The sequence below is a fragment of the Melozone crissalis genome, unplaced genomic scaffold (genome assembly GCF_028551555.1).
Source record: "Melozone crissalis strain CALT ecotype California unplaced genomic scaffold, PUWL_Pcris_2 ptg000016l_1, whole genome shotgun sequence".
Classification (NCBI taxonomy): domain Eukaryota; kingdom Metazoa; phylum Chordata; class Aves; order Passeriformes; family Passerellidae; genus Melozone; species Melozone crissalis.
In genome coordinates this window covers 47,061,088-47,079,218 of record NW_026535794.1, presented here as the reverse complement: position 1 = coordinate 47,079,218, position 18,131 = coordinate 47,061,088, and the positions used below count along the sequence as shown (strand labels likewise).

Below are 18,131 nucleotides of genomic sequence, written 5' to 3'. Positions count from 1 at the left end.
TCAGTGTGAATAATCCCATCATGGGCAGAAGGTCTTCTCCTGCAGGCACTTTTGGCAGCAGGTGCCCATGGGAAGCCAAGATAATTCCATTCACAAGTGGGGTGGCTGCAGCATCAGGGTGTCCCTGCGTTCAAGGCTCACTTTGTGTTGGATTACCCAGCAGTGAGAGCTGTGCAGCCAGCCAGCCACACCTCTGGCCTGAGGATACACCATCGTGGTCCAGAAGGACACTGAGGACACTCCACCCCATTTAGTTATCCCTCACATTCCAGCTGGCAACAGACCTAAAACAATCCACAAACTCAGCTCAGCGGCACCTAGGGTCACCCAGTGTTCCCTGGGACAAAGTGGTTTAATGGAAACCAGACAGAATGAAACCCAGAAGTCCAACTGGAAACCTCTGGAGAAAAGATGTGTGATTGCTCCATGTTTACAGACTACACCATGCAAGCTGCATGACTTGGCTGCCCACTGGCATCCCTTGGATGGCTGGAGGGGGACAGCTGCAAGATGGAGAATCCCAACCTTTCCCTAGAGATCACCCAGGATGGCATTTCTAAGCTTTCACAATTACTTTCTTAGATTTGTTTTGAAGGAGGTGCTTACTTTCCTAAATGCTCTTATGAAGAAAGAAAAATGTCAAATAACAAATAAAAGAATTGAGGGTTTCTCTATCCCACTGTAGAGCTGCTTTCAATTGCAGCTGTGCCAGCAGTAATGAAAACAACTGGACTTCTTAAAAGACCATTTCTGTGCATTTGTATTTTTAAAAAAATCAACCTCATGATCCAAATGATGATGACTTCTCATCTGAGCATTTCACAAAATGACAATGCAGGCCATCTATTAGAGAAAGTAATTCTGTGAGCACTAGCCAGCATTCACAACAATTCCACAATTTGCCTTTGGATCCACTCCAGCTGAATGAATAGACAGCACATTTCCCAAAATGCAGGAATTTTGCTGCCATGAAGCACACTGAGGACAACAATCAAGCCTCAGCTTTGTAATGATGGGATTTTAAAAAATGGTCATTTAATTTAAAATAGTCTGTGGTTTGTAAAGCTGTTTCTGCAGAGCATACAAGCACACAGAGGATGAAATGCACACGCTTTCACAGGCCTTCAGCAGCTGGCCCAAGTGCAAAGAAGGATTAAGGCAAGACAGCTTGAATTTACATGATGCAAACTAGAAGGATCAGGAAGAAAAGATGGCTCTGAAGACTATACTTTTTTTTTTGTCCTAGAAGAGGGATAATACAAACTAAGTAGTTTTTTTACAGCTAGCAAGATCCAGCCAGATTGCAAAGGTATGAGCATGGGAGCAGCCAAACAATAGCTCTATTCTCCCACAACCAATTTCTCCAAATCTGGAGTCTCACTTTCTGGTTTCCCACACTGAGCCGCAGGCCTCAAATTTAATTAGAAAATGAGTGCAATCCAAAACATTATTGGTTAGCTTTGATAATGAAGGCCTTAGCAAGGGAAAGGACAGGAACTGAACCAAGCCTAGCAGTGTGGCACAGTAACCCTACAATATTCCCATGGGCACTCAGTGAAGATGAAGAGAGGTGTGGGAAACTGTAAGGGAAGGCAAAAAACTCTAATACCAGTTTATGAGTATTTGCTAAGCACCATTCTGCGGTACAGTTTTCAATGGGTGGAAAATGCATAAAGGGGAGCCAGAATTCACCTCTGACATGAACTGGCTGAAGGCACAGAGCTGCAGGAATCTGTGGTGAGTTTTAAGGGATGCTGGCACAACCTCTGCTGGAGTTGTGTGCTGGAGCAGGAGACTTACCCTTGAGAAGTAAAACTGGGCATTCCCATTTCTGCTGCGTTCAGGAGCAGAGAGGAGCCTGTGCAGCTGTGGGGAAGGGGGAAAAGGGCTACTGCACAGCTCAGGGGCTGCACAGGAACACTGTCTGAGCCTTGACTGAACGCAGATTCGTTCTGTCCTAGCTCAGAATAAAACCCACACTCTGTTCTCTACAGGAGCCACACGACTAACAGTCTAGCCTCGAGCAACAATAAAGTAGGCACAAAAAATTAGGAAGGAGAAGAGTGCTCCTTTTGCTTGTACCCTATGGCTGGGGTTTTTTTGAACAGAAATGTGCCCTGGCCACATTGGTGAGTAAGTTTACCATTTTGGGAGCTGCTCTGCCACACCCGTGGGATGGTGAATCAGGGAGAGTTATACAACTTCACTATTTATGGGAGGTTTCACCCACTTACCTCTGCTGTGCTGCTCTCTCTGCTCGTAGTTGTGCACAACCAGTTTTGAAGGATGGGTAACCAAGAGTAAAAATGACTTGGAGAAGGAATAATTTGTCTTTGAACTTGGTGAATAAAAATTCACAGTAGTGAGGGCCATCATCAAAAAGAGACAAACAAATTTCAAATCAGAAGTCAACCTGGAAATTATTTGGTAAGGAACCGCCATACAAAAAGTCACAGTGCATAGTCACAGTGCATGTAGATTTCCATAAATGTTATGAGAAAGCCTACCCCAACTCTACTGCAGCAAATCAAGTAAACAAATATTCAGGTAAATTCCTGAACTCACTTCCTAGCTCAGCCCCCAAGGTATGGACACATCCACTGGCTTGAGATCTAAGAAACCTAATTCAGCTAAACACTTCAGGGTTCAGACTTGTGTTTTGGTATCCCTAATATTCTCCTCAGTGCAATGTTTTTCTTTTCAGTGCAATGATCCTGAACAAGTAGGGCCAGACTGTGTTTCTGTGCAATCAAACTGTCAAGCTGAAGGTAGGGAGCTCACCAGGCTCAGCATCTCTCAGCATTCTGTAAACTGGAAACCAAAAACCAGCGGGTAGGCTTGAAAAAGTTGATCTTGGTGAGAAGCAAGAAAGGTTAAATGCACGAAGTTCTGTTAGTCATTGGGATTTATTTGCTCAGTTCTAATTTTAACTTTGGTTAGCCCAATAAAAGGTATCACATCACCGTCTGGGTAGCTGTCGTACAAAAAACAATGCAGCTACCAACTTTCCTCCATTGGATGACATACTTGGGCAGTAGCCCTTTAAAAAAAACCATCGGCTTCTTTAGTGCACATTTGGTTTTCCATTCATATTTTTCCTGATGGTGAAAGCAATGTTATTCATCCCAGAGAAGAATAGATACATTGTATTTCAAAAGTTTAACCAAAACACACAGTTTGCTGCAAATTTTCCTTCTTTCAGGATTTTTAAAACACACCTACGAAGTGGTGTGTTTGCTGCTGGGCAAAATCATCAATTTACAGTCAGTGGAATTTGGTAGGAAAAAAAGGTAAAAGGAAAAAGAAATGAATGACAGGATCGCAAGAGCTGACTGCTACTTACAAAAATGCAGATGATGAGATCAAGGACTAAAAGCAAAGACTCCTCTTCCCACTAAATGAGCTAATAAATGTTAAACATGGAATCATCTTTTAATAAAAGAGACAAAAATAGAAAAAACAAAACAAAACATTTCTCTGTGGTAGCTGGCATGGGAGCATTTCGACATGATTCTGCCGGGAATCCAGTTCTTTGGGTCTCCTCTTCCTCCTTCTATGACTTCTAAGTGCAGCCAGAAGGGACAAACCTCTACATTTGAAATACTATTGCCCAGAACAATGGGGGAAATGCTCCCCTCACAAGTGACACTCCTCCCGACTGCCTCTGAGACGTGCACCCTGAAATAGGCAGTCCAGAGTCATGATGAAGGAATCACGTCGTACCACCATGAAATATCCAGTTAATGCTGGAACAGGGTGTTCAAATACACTGCCAAGAGAAATTCTCTTTGTTTCCACTGGATCAGAAGCAATCACCACATATTAACCAAGATGTATTCTTGCGAGTTCATAAGCCCAGCCACAGCTCAAATGGAAGGAAGACACTACACTTCCAGGCAGCTGGAAAAAAGCAGTTCCTGTTATATATGCAGTAACTTGACTGTTCTCCAATATTTATGGATCTTGACTTCATTATGCCATCAGGGGGAAAAAAAAGTACAATAATCCCCTTTATGTCTCTTGTAATTGAATCCAACCATGAGTATAAAATAATGTGAGCATTTGAAGTAACTATTAATTACTGACTGCTTTCTTCATAATGAATTGGAATATCATCTGTTATAGACCAACTTTTTCATATATTCTCTAACACTTCCAAGATGCTGTAGGACTAAGCTACCCTTTAAAATTAATGCAGTAATAAAATCAATAGAATAAAAACTTTTTTTTTTTTCCCAATAAATCTGTAAACTTTGCAAATGGTCTCATCAGATTTTGCAAAGTAAGGAGGACTGGTCTAAGTCATCCTTGAATCATACCCTTGCTGGTTCCTTGCTTGTCTAAGAATAGCACCTGTGCTACCTTCATTAACAATGATATAATGTCTCAGTCTAATCAGAGGACAATGGAGCTTCCAATGTTCAAATAATATGTGAAATTCAGGAAATAGTAATTGTAACAACCAAATCAATTTAGAGAAACCATCACAACTTTTTAAAAGACAGAGAGCCAAGTTTTGTGCTGATCAAATGTCAAATTAAATAACTTCATTCTTCTTAACAGAATGTGTTTTGGAAATACTTTCTTTCGACATTCTCTTGGTTGAGGAGCAGAGAGAGAGCATGCTGCCCATTGCTTGATTTCCTAAACTATTTAATAGTGTTGCTATGATTGTTGAAAAGTTGCTATCATCATCCTAAGAGTGACTTCATCTATAAGTGACTGAAGTAACATGAATAAAATGCTCTGGGGTTTTATTTTGCAAGCGCCTGTTTCACATTCAGCATCATGCTCTGCAGAGAAGCAATCACTTCTAGGGTGCAGTGTGGCAGCTATTTCATGAATACCCACTAGCTGAGCCTCATGCATATTGTATCACAGGAATAGTACCTTCTGGAAAGACCCTCATAATTGATTACATCATCTAGCTAGGAGTTCAGTGGTGCTAATATGTCATCTTATTTTGACATGCAGCCCCTAGCAGGAGACTATGGATGCTCTCCTGTCAAAATCAATAGCAAAATACTCACTTAAATTTATCAAAAGTAGATTTGGGCCTCTAATCAGGTTACAGTAATGAGTCAGGATGACTGACCTCCCTTCAAGATTTCAGGCCAGGCAGCAGCTTACACAATTGGAACAGCTTTTATCTTGTTTCTACATCTGAATATACTGTCAGTCTGCTGGAGCTGTGGTGGAGGGCGAGCTATGATTGGCACTGATCATTCCCACTTAGGAAGCCCTCCAAGTCTCTATTCTGCTTATAAAGACAAATGAAAATATCAAACACTGTTATCACCTTGTTCTACAGCATTAACTGGTTTTGCAGAAAATAATTTCCTAAAGGAACAGTTTTTATGATGACAGTGTGGTGTTACAGTGGTGCTAGCAAACAAATGAACAATACAATATGTTGATGCTTTATCAAATGGAAAACACTCCCATCAGAGTTAACATCAATTTACATGGTGTAGCCTGAGGGTGGGGATCTCTTCCAGGGCTTCTGCTTACTTTTATGATTTTTCACCTGATATATAAGAATCCTTTCATTTAAAGGACAAGAATGGATATTGAAATCCTCAATATAGCAGGTTCATCTGAAAGCAGGAACGTCTCTTACAGACATAGTAAATACAAACACATAGCAATATGTGTAAAAGAAACATCAATCTACAATAAGTGCACATGAAAACAAATTGGCATTCTACTCCCTTTCCTGACTGCAATGACATTAAACTCTTGGAAAATACCGCAGTGTTTTAAAACAATAATTATACTAATTTAAATCTATGTTCATGTTTCATTTGTTTGTACTCCTTGATATGGCAGATGTAAAGATAGAGCAGGCAGGACACTTTGTCAGACAAGACCAGGACAATTCAATTAGCTGGGTTATGCTTCCATCCCATCATTAACTACAGCACTTGCCATACACTTAATGCAAACAGAAGTGCAAATTATCCCTGCTGTGATCTGCTAGTCTCCTGGAAAAAGCATGTTCCCCCAGGTTAGCAGCTCCTATGCAGCAAACAAACAGCTGTCCTGCAAAGGAGGACAGAAATAATAATTCCTGATACTATTGACTATTACAATATTAACATAACAGGGGACAAAAAAATAGAGAGGAAGCAACTTTTTTCACTGTTTACCTAAAAAACAAACTCATGTTGAACTTGGTCTGCTAGAGTATTAGACAAATTCTCACTGAAACAATGCATTCATAACCTCTCCTGGGTGAATTTTGTTAATTATAAGCCTGCCCCTGTGGGCACGTGCCCTCAAACAGATCAAGGCTCATGAAGCAGCATAATGCTGTGCAAACTTTACCTTTGAGCTGCAAAGGAGCTAAGTCACCTGCAAACAGCACATGAAGATACCACATAAATACCAGAGCAACCTCATGCTGTAAAGGAGTAAATGAAGAAAGCAACAAGATGTGAAGCAAACAAAGCTGTGGGAAACTCAAGGTTAATTTCAAATGAAGAAGTGATACAGAAGCTGGGGTTCAGGAGTATGTCATATATTTTACAGCACTTTTGCACCAGTTTGGGTTTTTTTCTTAGTAGATTATTTATGAACAGAAGATTCTGTTAAGAAGGAAAGATACTTATTCAATATGATGCATACGCTGTAATTTTTTAAATTTTTTTCTCCAATGCTGGAAGAACTTCACATAGAAATACAATCTCTGCTCAACAAATTTCAGTTTATGGCAGTAAATTACTCTTTATAAGCAATACAAGAATATTGAAATTTATCTCTAATTCTCTCTGTACAGTAAATGCTGAAGAAGAGAAAATAACAAGACATTATAAAGGAAAGCCCAACCCCTTGAAAGCAGAGAAATGATGTTTTTCTGTGTCACAGTTGAATAATAGTTGGACAGAAGAATTAATCTGGGGCTGGAAACCACAGTCTTAGCTTGAACTCAGCATTGTGCACAAAGCCCAAAAGATGAGCAGCATCCAGACCTCCAGATTTTGGTCATCAGAGTAGTAATTGTTTTAATCTGTTTTTTAATCTGTTTTTCTAAAATGCAATGGCAGAAAAACAAAATTAAAGAAAAGCCACTGGACAATAACATTCTGAAAATAAACTTCTACCAAGAAAATAAACTTTAGAATTATTTATTTATATGCTTTATGTTAGGACTTTTTTTAGAAAATGTATTTCAAAGTTCTAGATAATAAAAATGCCATGAATCACAGCATTATTCTTAAAATGTCACAAAATTCCTTTTAGATTTATTTCAATAAAATTGTAATTTAAAATTAATTTTAGTCTTTGAGCCACTTAACCATATGAAATCCTATTCAAATAGCTAAATGTGCAGATAGGCTGCATATTTAAGCTGACCAGAAGAGCTGACCAGGCATTACTATAAAATCCTGTTCAGAACAGTTGGACTGGCCACCAGTGCCTCTCTCAGCCACAGAAACATCGCTGATGAGAACCAAACAGATGGTCCCCCCAAACTAGCAAAGTTTCCTTACATTCCCTACACCTCTCTAGCTTCCAAACTTCCTGTAATTGGCCTGATTTTTTCCCAGCCAAAAAGAACTTTCTTAAAAATTCAAACTACATTTTAGAACTGCTAAGAATTACTTTACAATATTTCCTCTTAGGCTGCAGCATAAATGACTACATTTCAATTACTTCCTTCCTCTGAATTAGATGGACTATTTGGCATTGGGGGAAAGTAAGTAATTTTTATTCAATCCAACTTTGAAATTTTGATGATACTATCAAATACTGCAATTTAGCACAATATACAAAGGGGTCATACTTTACTACTATAGACAGTTCTACCTTTTTCTTCCTTTCTCCCCTCCCCTTTATTACCAGCATATTTTCTCCTTTTGGTAAAACTATCCTCATGAGATCTTATTTTGCAAAGCACGGAGCAGAAAAGGCAAATAAGAGTGCTTCTGAACATTACATCTTAAAATGACAGAAAATAACTTAAATAAGAGTGGATGATATAATTGACCTGAGTGCCTACTTGTCATTTACGCTAAAGTCCCAATGAAGCCAGGCAGCTCTGAGCACTGGGATCACATTCAATAATGGGAATCATGACAGAGTAATATATTTCACAGAAGTCTCATAGCAGTGTACTTTCCAGCTGTATTATATGCCTATAATTTAGGATTCTTTGGTCCAGGATTCTACACCATTGTGGTATGGGCTTTCTGTAGTAACTGTGCTTGATTTTTTAAGATTCCCTAGTAGCCACTGACAAGAGGACAAAAGAAGATTTGAGATCTATAGTTAACATTTAAGCCTAATAGCTACAGTAATTGATTAGTTCTCCATGGACTTTTTTGGTCACTGAGGTGTGTACAGAGACTACAGGAGATTATTTTATTGTGTAATTTTCACAGCGCAGCAGGGTACCTTGACAATGGGCTGGATACCACACTCCTGACAAAACACCACGGGGGAGGGATCAGAGTGAAGAAAACTCAGAGAGCAGAATCACTCCATAACAAGCAGGGGGTGGGACTTTTTCGTTCCTGGGAAAGAAGCAAGATTTCTGGCCCCACAATTTGTAGATAAATCTGAGATCTCCTGGGGGACCAGAGTCATTTTTGTTGGGAGTTACAGCCCACTTCAGCCCTAGAGGTATCAGAGGCCTTACCCAGTTCCTTGGCTACTGAGCTATTTAATAGCTAACATGTTGAAAAAGGCTTCTTGAAACAGTTATATCATGTACTGAGCCAGAATAGGGCCAGAGGGTTAAGCAACAGATGCGCAAGAGCTGCAAAGCTGGTTTTGTTTTTGGGGTGGGCGGATGTAAAGAAATTGAAAGTAGACATGGAGATGATGAAGGTTGATGGCTTAAGACATTCTGAAAAATAATGTCTCCTCATTAGCCATAGATCAAGCTAGCATTGACCACAGCAACTATTACAAACTCTTTTGAAATAGCTCAAAAGTGAGTTGGAGGGGCCTTTACTACAGCTGGAACAGGAGCTGGTGAATCCCTGTTGAGGAAACCAACAGCAGTGTGGGATGTGGAGATGGCTCATGCACTTGCATCTTCCACAAACTAAACTCCAGCTATCAGTGCATTCTGTATCTGCCATCCAAGAGACTACAACTTATATTTTGGTATGAACTAGCAACAGTTGTTCAAATGCCTGTTTATACACTTGATCCTGGTCTCAGTTATTTTCAGTTCCAAGTGTTTTTTAGTAATATCTCAACTCATGCTCAGAAATCCAGACATGAGCCTGACTCTTCCAAACTCTAGGCCAAGTTTGCCTCGGTTGTTGGGTGTTGAATTTCAGGCACCTTGCATGGGCCTGACCTTCAGAAGACGAATACTCAGAACTTTCAAAATACACAACACCCAAAGCACCCTCCAACTGGATTAATAAAAATGAAGGCACTCAGAAGTTGGTAGTTACTTTTGAAAATCTTACACATAACTAGAGCAGACTGGTTGACAAGAAAAGCAGAAATCACTGGTAACCATAAAAAGATCCATGTGTTGCCGTGCTCAAGGTACTTACAGTGTAAACTTTACTCCCATTCATAGTGGCATAGTTAATGGCAAAAGGGTTTGCCCTTTATGTCCAGTAACCATATTTTACTCTATATCTCTAGAGAGCAGGAGTCTGTATAAGCAATGAGAGAGAGGGGAAAAGAGTTGATGGATTACCAGTTTTTCTCCTGGTGGTGAATTCAGCTGTCTGGAATCATGAATGTTAGTACAGGAGGAAACAAGATAATTATCTTTTGTCAAAACTGTGATATAACAAATGTTAATATAATCTCAAAGGGAGGTACAGTTCAGAATATCTTTTAAAAAGACAAAACAGATCGTGAAACAAAGTTTGCTTTTAACTATGTATAAACAGTCTTTGATCAATCAACTGAATCCTTAGAAAGGGATGATATATCACAAAACACAACAAAACACCCCTACCACAGTTGGGTAAGTGCTTAAACTTTGCTCACAGAAAGGATGATAGCAGTTGGCAGGGAGACCCAACCAAAATATTAGAGTGGAAATTTTTTGTTTTTATATAAATTAGCACAGTTCTCTCCTTCTGGAAGCTGTAATCACTACAGAGTAAAATGGATTGGTAGTGCTGCATTCTAAATGCATCTGGCATCAGATAGAATTTTTTCCTGAGGGTTGTCATCAGAGTTCGTGGCTTTTTGTTTCCTCTTCTGCATCCTCAGATAGACCTGCAAAGCAAAAAGGAGATGCTTAAAAATTTAGTGCAGTTGGCAACTACATGCACTATATTGTTGATTCTATCAGTTTGTGAAAGTCTTGGTTAGAGCTGGAGGAAACAATTTATTACATGCAAGCACTTAGGATAAAAAAGCTTAACTTGCAAATTCAAGTGCTCACAAGTTCAGAAATAAAAAAAATTGTGCAATAAAGGCAATTTCACATCAGCTTTTCTATACATATCATGTTCGATAATAGTTCAAACTACAAAATCATGGACTACATTTGCACCAGAAAAAATGACAGAGAACAACTGGGCATATGATCTGAGACACAGTTACTCCAATTTACTACTTGCATTTATTCTGTACCTTTTTGTGGGAAAAAATGACAATACAAGTTGCAAAATAATAGAAAGTTGAATGCATACACTCATTAACAAGGATTTACTTGGATATATAGAAAGATAAATAGATAGATAGATGAAAGAGAGGGAGAAAGGGAGGGAGGGAGGGAGGGAGGGAGGGAGGGAGGGAGGGAGGGAGGAAGGAAGGAAGGAAGGAAGGAAGGAAGGAAGGAAGGAAGGAAGGAAGACTATCAGCTTGGGCAAAAGGAAAATAGCCATACTCTTACATTGAAGGTAACTTCTGCTATAAGCCAAGAATTCTGTCAGGTTTATTATTGCTAAGATTATTATCCTATCCAAGATTGATTAATAATCTTAGCAATAATGAACCTGACAGAATTTGAAAAGGGGATAGGGACTCATAGAAAGTTGCTTCAAATATCTAGGAAGAAAGAAAGCAGTGGATGATTAAACAAATTTTTACACACACATACTTGAATGACTAAAATTAGAAGTTGTTATTTCACCTAGAAGCTTCTTACATATGCACTCTTAGTTTAGATTGAAAATTATTTAAATCCTTTTCTAATTCATTTAAGCAATCCAAAACAAATTGACACTATCTCCAAATGATATATGACTAACAATAAAATAACACACAGATTTTATGAGGTTTGTTTTGATATGCTTTTTTTCCTTCGTCTCTGAAGAAGGCTAAAATCCCTCTACATACAATGAAATGATCCAGCAGATCAGTAGAATAAAAATGTGAACATCCAATGTTCTAAACCAAAGCCACCAGTCTCCTGTCAGCCTAATTGCTTTTACAATCATGTTCACACAGAATTAGCACCAACAAACTTCACAGAATTAAATCCATGTGCTTTCATTTATATCTGTGCAATTTCACATGATCAAAACAATCTAGATTTATTTTCCAGCTTTTATTTTACACTTCCAATGTTTTTGGTGCTTGGGGATTTTAGAATTTACAGTGGTTTTCATGGGTGATGGTACTAAAGTGAACAAATGTTAGCTCAAGCCTTGAGATAAAAAGACTAAAGCAGTAAAATTTCGGCAACAGCTGGAAGCCCAAAGCCCTGAGGGTCTGAGAAGTTCCCCTTACTGATGTTGCCACTTTTTTTTTTAAGGACAATTAAAAGTCTCATGTTAAGAGCTGACTTGGGGCTCCAAAGGTCAGCCCTCGAGTGGCCATTCCTTTGTTCAAAGCTCTCATCACGTTGCCCACGCTGGGATGCCAAAGGGACCAGCAGCAGGTCCCATCTTGTTTCATCAGTGATCATGGGGAAGGAGGTAGGTAGCATGATAAGGAAACTTATGGATTATAGGAAACCAAGATGAGGTACAAACATTGGGGAGGATAAAGAAATATTGCTCTAGGACCAAGAGATGAAAAAATATAAGGTAGAGGGGATACTGCTTAAAATGCACCGTGGAAATAACAAACTTTAACTTTTTCCACTGTGCTACTTCTGCAGAGCTTTCCTCAGCAAGTATCTGTGTTTAAGTTGTGCACTGGCAGTGAAACACTCACCATGTAGCTCCATGCAGTGTGGAAACCAGTGCAAAGCTACAGTTAACACTGTTCCTGACTACATAGCTTTGTTGAGCTGTTTGGAGATCTGCCTAAAAAAAGTACCTGAGAATATCTTGATTTCACACCACAGTCAATGAAAATAGTGCCAGAATTATGAAACTGGCTGCTGCACACTCCTATAAAAGCTGGACACACACAAAATCTGAATGAGAAACAGAAAAAAAGGAGTTTTGACTATGGTCAGCTCTTTGTACCCAAAAAGAATGGTTGCAGATTTACCAGAGACGAAGAGTTTACCAACTGTGCATTGATGTTGCACATTTAAGCCATGACACTGCCACTGCACAGTGCCCTCAGCCTCTTGACATTTGAGGACTGGCTGGCTACTGGACCTCTAAGAAGCATAACAAAACAGAAATTAAAGAAGGGAGGTTTACAAAAATATCTGGGGGAAAAAAAACCTCTCAATGAGAAAAAAAAACTCAATAAAAAAAAACTTCTCAAAGCTATATCATAATGCATTTTTTTCCTTTGTTAGGCTGAAAACATGGCCTGTTAAAAATTAAAGAGTAATTATAAACTTACCCAAAAAAATTCTTTGAGACAAAAAATAGTGCCCAGTGCCCAAGACACTGCCTTCAAAATCTGTTACTTCCCTGAAACTAACTTCTTACAAGTAACCCTTGTGTCTATTTCTACAAATTGCTGTGCCAAAGTGAACCATGAATGGTTACTTTCACGAAAAGCCATGGATCCACTAAATCTAACACATTTACTGTAATTACTGGCTGGCAGAACTGCAGTCACAGAGCAGGATTTACCCTGGTTTCACACAAGTTTGCACAACAGCCCTATAGGTTCCAGCTATAGGGAACCTGGAATACTTCTGCAAGGATCAAAGAACTACTACATGAGTAAATTGGGAGAGGTGAGCTGCCAGGTGAGGCACAGACTGCAGCTATTTTTATTGTGCAACTCCAAAATGGGAGGCAATGCAGAATCAGGAAAATACTGCTTGCAATAACCAGCCTTCCCACCTCTACCCTGTATTTTTTCTGACAGGCAACTTTTATTAATCATCTAAGAGAACAACGCAAATGTCACATTGATCTAACTGGCACATTCTACATTGTAGCAGATGAGGTAATTAACATCAGAGAGGTTTCTCATTAGCATATTCCAACAAGCTTAGGCAGATCCTAAAAAATACCAGGTATAAATATAAATTCTGAAGATTAAGGTTTCTTTACCTCATTTCATCAGGAAAAAAAAGCTTCCTTTCATCTTCATATCCCCCATTATGAAGTTCTCTCTGTTTTTGTTTTAGAGAGCATCCAAAAATCCTATCATAATAACACTGGTCTGAGCACATACACTTAGAGAAATGCATATTGAAAGGTTTATGTCTCTGTTTATTAACACAGCTACAAACTGGGAAGCTGCTTTTGGAAATGATCATGGTAAGTTTAAACTCAGCAGTAGGCAACTCCAAGCACCTCCAAGAGCTTTTGGAGTTCAATTTTCAAAACAGAGCCAGAATACATTATTATATTAATATCCTGATTAGTAACATGAGATGGAGGATATCTGACACTAAGAAAGTCACTTAAATCCCTCAGATGCCATGTATTTGTCAATTAGCACCCCAAAGAAAGCAGCTTCTATAAACAAAGACACAGAATACTTCAATCATGTTATTCACCTCTTCAAAAGCATGACTTAATACACACATATCATTGAGTCACAGAAAGTTCATTTGTAGATCAAAATGTACTTTTGAGGCTTGAAAACAAAGTTCAAAGAAAATCAGTTACAGTGACAGAAGCACCAAAGACAGCAGAAAATCCCCAACTTTCCTGGGATTATTATTCATGCAGTTAGAAGAAAAAAAAAAAAAACAAAAAAAAACAAAACCCCAATGACACATTTAAAGGGAGAGATGATATTTGAGCATGATGGCAGTAGGGAGGAGAAAGAATCATTTTCTGTAGTCATAAATTGTTCACACTCAGCATGATGCTGTAAGGTTTAAAGATATTCAGGTTAAATAATTAGGCAATGGAAGAAACTACCCAGGGAGGTGGCTGAGTCAGGGATATGGGAAGTTTGCAGAGATAGGGCAGATGAAATTCTAGTGGGGATAGTGAAAAGGAAGATACACAGGTTTTGAATTGGATGACCTAAAGGATCTTCTCCAATCCTATCTTTTATGCTGCTATGATTCATGCTGAGGAGAACATTTTGGACCGTTATGAATTACTGGCTGATTTTCCTGGATACTATTGTACATTAGTCTACTCTAAAGCATGCATAAAACTAAGTCAAAGTTGGCTTTGAAGTGTTTGATCTACAATATCCAATACTTCCAGTCTCTTTTTCATACAGTGACTCAGAAAAGAGCTGTTATAACAAGACAAAAGTTATTTTGAGTTCAGATTAAGTTAGAAAAGGGAGGCACCCTGTTCTTCAGCTATTCCCACGTAAAAGAGGAAAAAACCCACCCCGTCTCATGGCCTAATGGTCAGTATTGCTATTTCTAGACCTGACATAAGACAGCTTTAGAACAAACTACAGCTTTAAAGTAACTGTTTTTCATAAAATTTTGGATCCAAAACTAAATGTTCCAAATGACCAAAGTTAATAGCTTTTTGCTTCTTTGTTAACAAAAGATGACAGATTTTTCCCAGCACCTTTAAGTCATATTTCTGAAAATCATAATTCTTTCAAGAAGGACCATCTATTCATTATTAATAATTTTCTTTTCATTAAAAACTACTTGAGGAAATGTATACCACTTCCTTTTTCTTAGTATTTAACCTTCATTCTGTAAACACAATCCAAAGGGCTTTTCAAAAATTGAGGAAAACACCAGTCTTGCTTATCAAACAGACACAGTTTAGTAAGAGTGAGTGCAAAATGGATTACTGTAAAATCAACAAGCTACAAACTTTCCTGTACTGCTTTAATGGGAGAAACTGGACTTCACTGGCATTCTGTATCACTTTTAATGGGCTAATAAGCTGAGAGGGGCCCCAGCATTGCCTCCCCCAGTCACCAGTGAGTCACTGACCACTGCACACATAATTTAAAAATGCTCAGAGTTTTGTATCAGGAAGTGGAGTGATGGTAGCTGAATAAGTGGGAAGCATGGCTGACTCATTTATTAAAGAATTGTGTAAAACAAATAAATTTGTTTTTCATTTAGTGTGACTGAGAGAAAGGGTTTCATTGAGTGAACTTTGCTTTGTCCTAAGGGACCATATACATCACAGGGTGGATAATGTGAAACAACCATTTCCACCCCTGTAAATGTGCCCCCCACCAACTGCGACTAACACGACAAATCCAACCCACACGAAGGTATCCCCTGCTACGTTTCTAAATGCCACAAAATAGCAGGGGTAGGAGGGGCAGCTCTGACCTTGGGGAAAGAGGAGGGTCTATTCCCACAAAACTCACAAAAACCTTGCTAAAGTCTTCCTTTTGTCATTCTGACTTAATAGCGGCATGTAGTAGCCGTGTAACACAATGGAGTTAATAAGGAGGTTACAATGACGAAGGACATTTACCAAATGTCCACATAACGTTTTTTAATTAAGTTTTAAACAACTTACAAAGATTTTGTGCACTCATGCCTCTAGGTATTAGCCCTCAGTATGGTTTCTTTAGGATTTTCTTCTGATTCGTATTTGGAAAATGCCCAAGACACATGAAATGTTTCTCATATAAAGTTTGAAAACCAGGAAAAACATCCAGTAGCATCACTAAAATTTCCCAAGGTTCACACCTGCTTCTTCCAATGACTCCAATTACATACACATGTAAATATAAATATAAATACACACATACACACACTCCACATACACAGAGTTGGAATAAACACATTCTCTAAGAACTTAGGAGCTGTCAAACCACCAAACCCAGCTTACATACATATATATTAAGGAGATCAAGATGAATGAGATGCTAGTTAATTTGAAGCAATGTATAGCTCTGTAAACAGGACTCTAGCAACAGTGGTTTAAGTTCCTCTTAGGAACAACAACAGCAAAAAAAAAAATCCAAAAATTATTACAAAGCAAACTGAGTATGCTTGTAGAATGACAACCTGTTTATAAAACAGTCACCTACCTAAAATCATGTCAAGGATCATTATTATATGAAGCATAATTTTGATGAAGCCAAAATTTTGGATGAAAAATACTAATTTTCTCCAAATACCTGACGTCTCACAATCACCTACCAAATCCTGGACATTTTTCCCAGAAAGCTTGCAAAGGTTTTGAAAATTGATTGTTTTCATTTAGAGATGATCCCAAGAAGTCACAAATGACACATTTCAGCTGGAACTGATATTTCATGCCAGGAAGTAAATCCTGCAAATGAGTTTGCTTTTCATTAGCCAAACCTCCCTTCTTTCTCATTAGCTATCTGCCCTTGTCAGGGAGGTAAATTAATTCAGTGGCTTCTAAGCCAAATATGCACAATACAAATCTAAGACTTAAGTAATTATGGCCATACAAACACTGTTGCTTCAATTTATTCTTCATCATGCCTATATCTTCCCATTCACTGCAACCCACAATCCTATTAAGCTTTTCAGAAGAGTTGGGTCTTTAAGAATTTGCTTTCAGAAGAAAAAACACTTGGACCATGCACCTTGAGATTAAACAGACTATAATATATTAAAACCAGGGTCTTTTTTGTGTGGACATAGCTCTTGGCTTTTTCCTGGGGAGAAGCAATGCCATAGCAATCAGTCTTTTGCCTGCCTGATTCGTTGTGCTCTTGTGTTGACTTCCCAGATGGACGACCAGTCAGCTGACTATTAACAAATCCTTTATCTTCCATCACCATGACAGATAGGCAAAACTCCAGGGGTAGGGTAGCTCTAGGGCAAGATTTTCCACCATTTTCATATGAATAGCAGTGAATCCTGCTCCTGGAGACAATCACCCAGAGTCTGCCTGCAGGAAGATCTAAGAGCCTTCACTGATACCATATACATATATATATATATATACACACACACACACACATATATATCTATTACAGGTTGCCTGCGGCTCACAATTAATGTCTTGAAGACCTACAACCTCCGAACATTCCTCATCTACATAATGTCACTTGAGCTAATACTGAGCAAACTTTTCAGCTGAGATTATTTTCATTTGAAATCTATAAATACGGGTCAAATAAAGCATAGGTCTATTTTCTGCTGAATTTATCAGAATTATTTGGTTAAAAATTAAATAACTACAGCATTTAAAAAAAAATTTAAATCCTTTGGATCTTCATTTCACACTGAAGCATTGCAAATAAACTTCCTTGAATATATATATATATATATATATTTAAAATAAGTTAGTTGATATGAAGTCTAAGTGAAATACTTCATTTGAGGAGAAAAAAAGAAACCTGAATAAATCATTGGAGCTTGCCCCAAAAAAAACAAATGGTCCAATCTTTTTTTCTTCAAGCCAGAAACTTTTAAAAAACCCAAAACCAGCCAGCTATTCACAGACCTCTATTCTTGTTAGTGTGTACCTGTAACTTAAGTCAAAATAGTGCAGTTATTCTCTTAACATGCCTGATATCATTGTTAGAATGAAGCTTTCAACAAACTTATTTATGATACATCCATATAAAGTACAGGCTGCTTTACATAACACCATCTTCAGTAAAACATAGAATAAAAAGTCTACTAAGTTTATAGTGGGGAAAAAAAACCTCACTTATTTCTGGAATAAAGAGTCTGGTACAAACTTGTATTTAGAGCCTGTGCTGTGCTTCTTGAATGAGTTTAACTTGTAGGGCCACAAAACTCAGTACATTATGTACTTTGTACATAAACATCAGTTTCTCCAGTAGAGATTTCCAGCGTGTCCATTATAGGCCATGGCTCCTCAACACCAGAAAGATATAATAAAATAGAAGAAATTCAAAAAGAACAGCATAAATTATTGTGTGATTTTGTGGAAAACAGAAAAGAGGGAGAGAAACAAAATAGCTAAAGGCAGAGCAACATTAGGAATTGT

At 38.3% G+C, this 18,131-nt stretch overlaps 1 protein-coding gene across 1 annotated transcript in view; it reads right to left on the bottom strand.

Annotated features, from left to right (window-relative positions):
• Window positions 1-7,158: 7,158 nt before the first annotated feature.
• BBS9 (Bardet-Biedl syndrome 9) overlaps window positions 7,159-18,131 on the bottom strand; it is a 283,769-nt gene continuing 272,796 nt past the window's right edge. Inside the window, exon 22 of the mRNA XM_054273742.1 lies at window positions 7,159-10,200. Coding sequence (XP_054129717.1) covers window positions 10,154-10,200 — 47 coding nt within the window. The 3' untranslated portion in view covers window positions 7,159-10,153. The remainder of the gene's footprint in view (window positions 10,201-18,131) is intronic.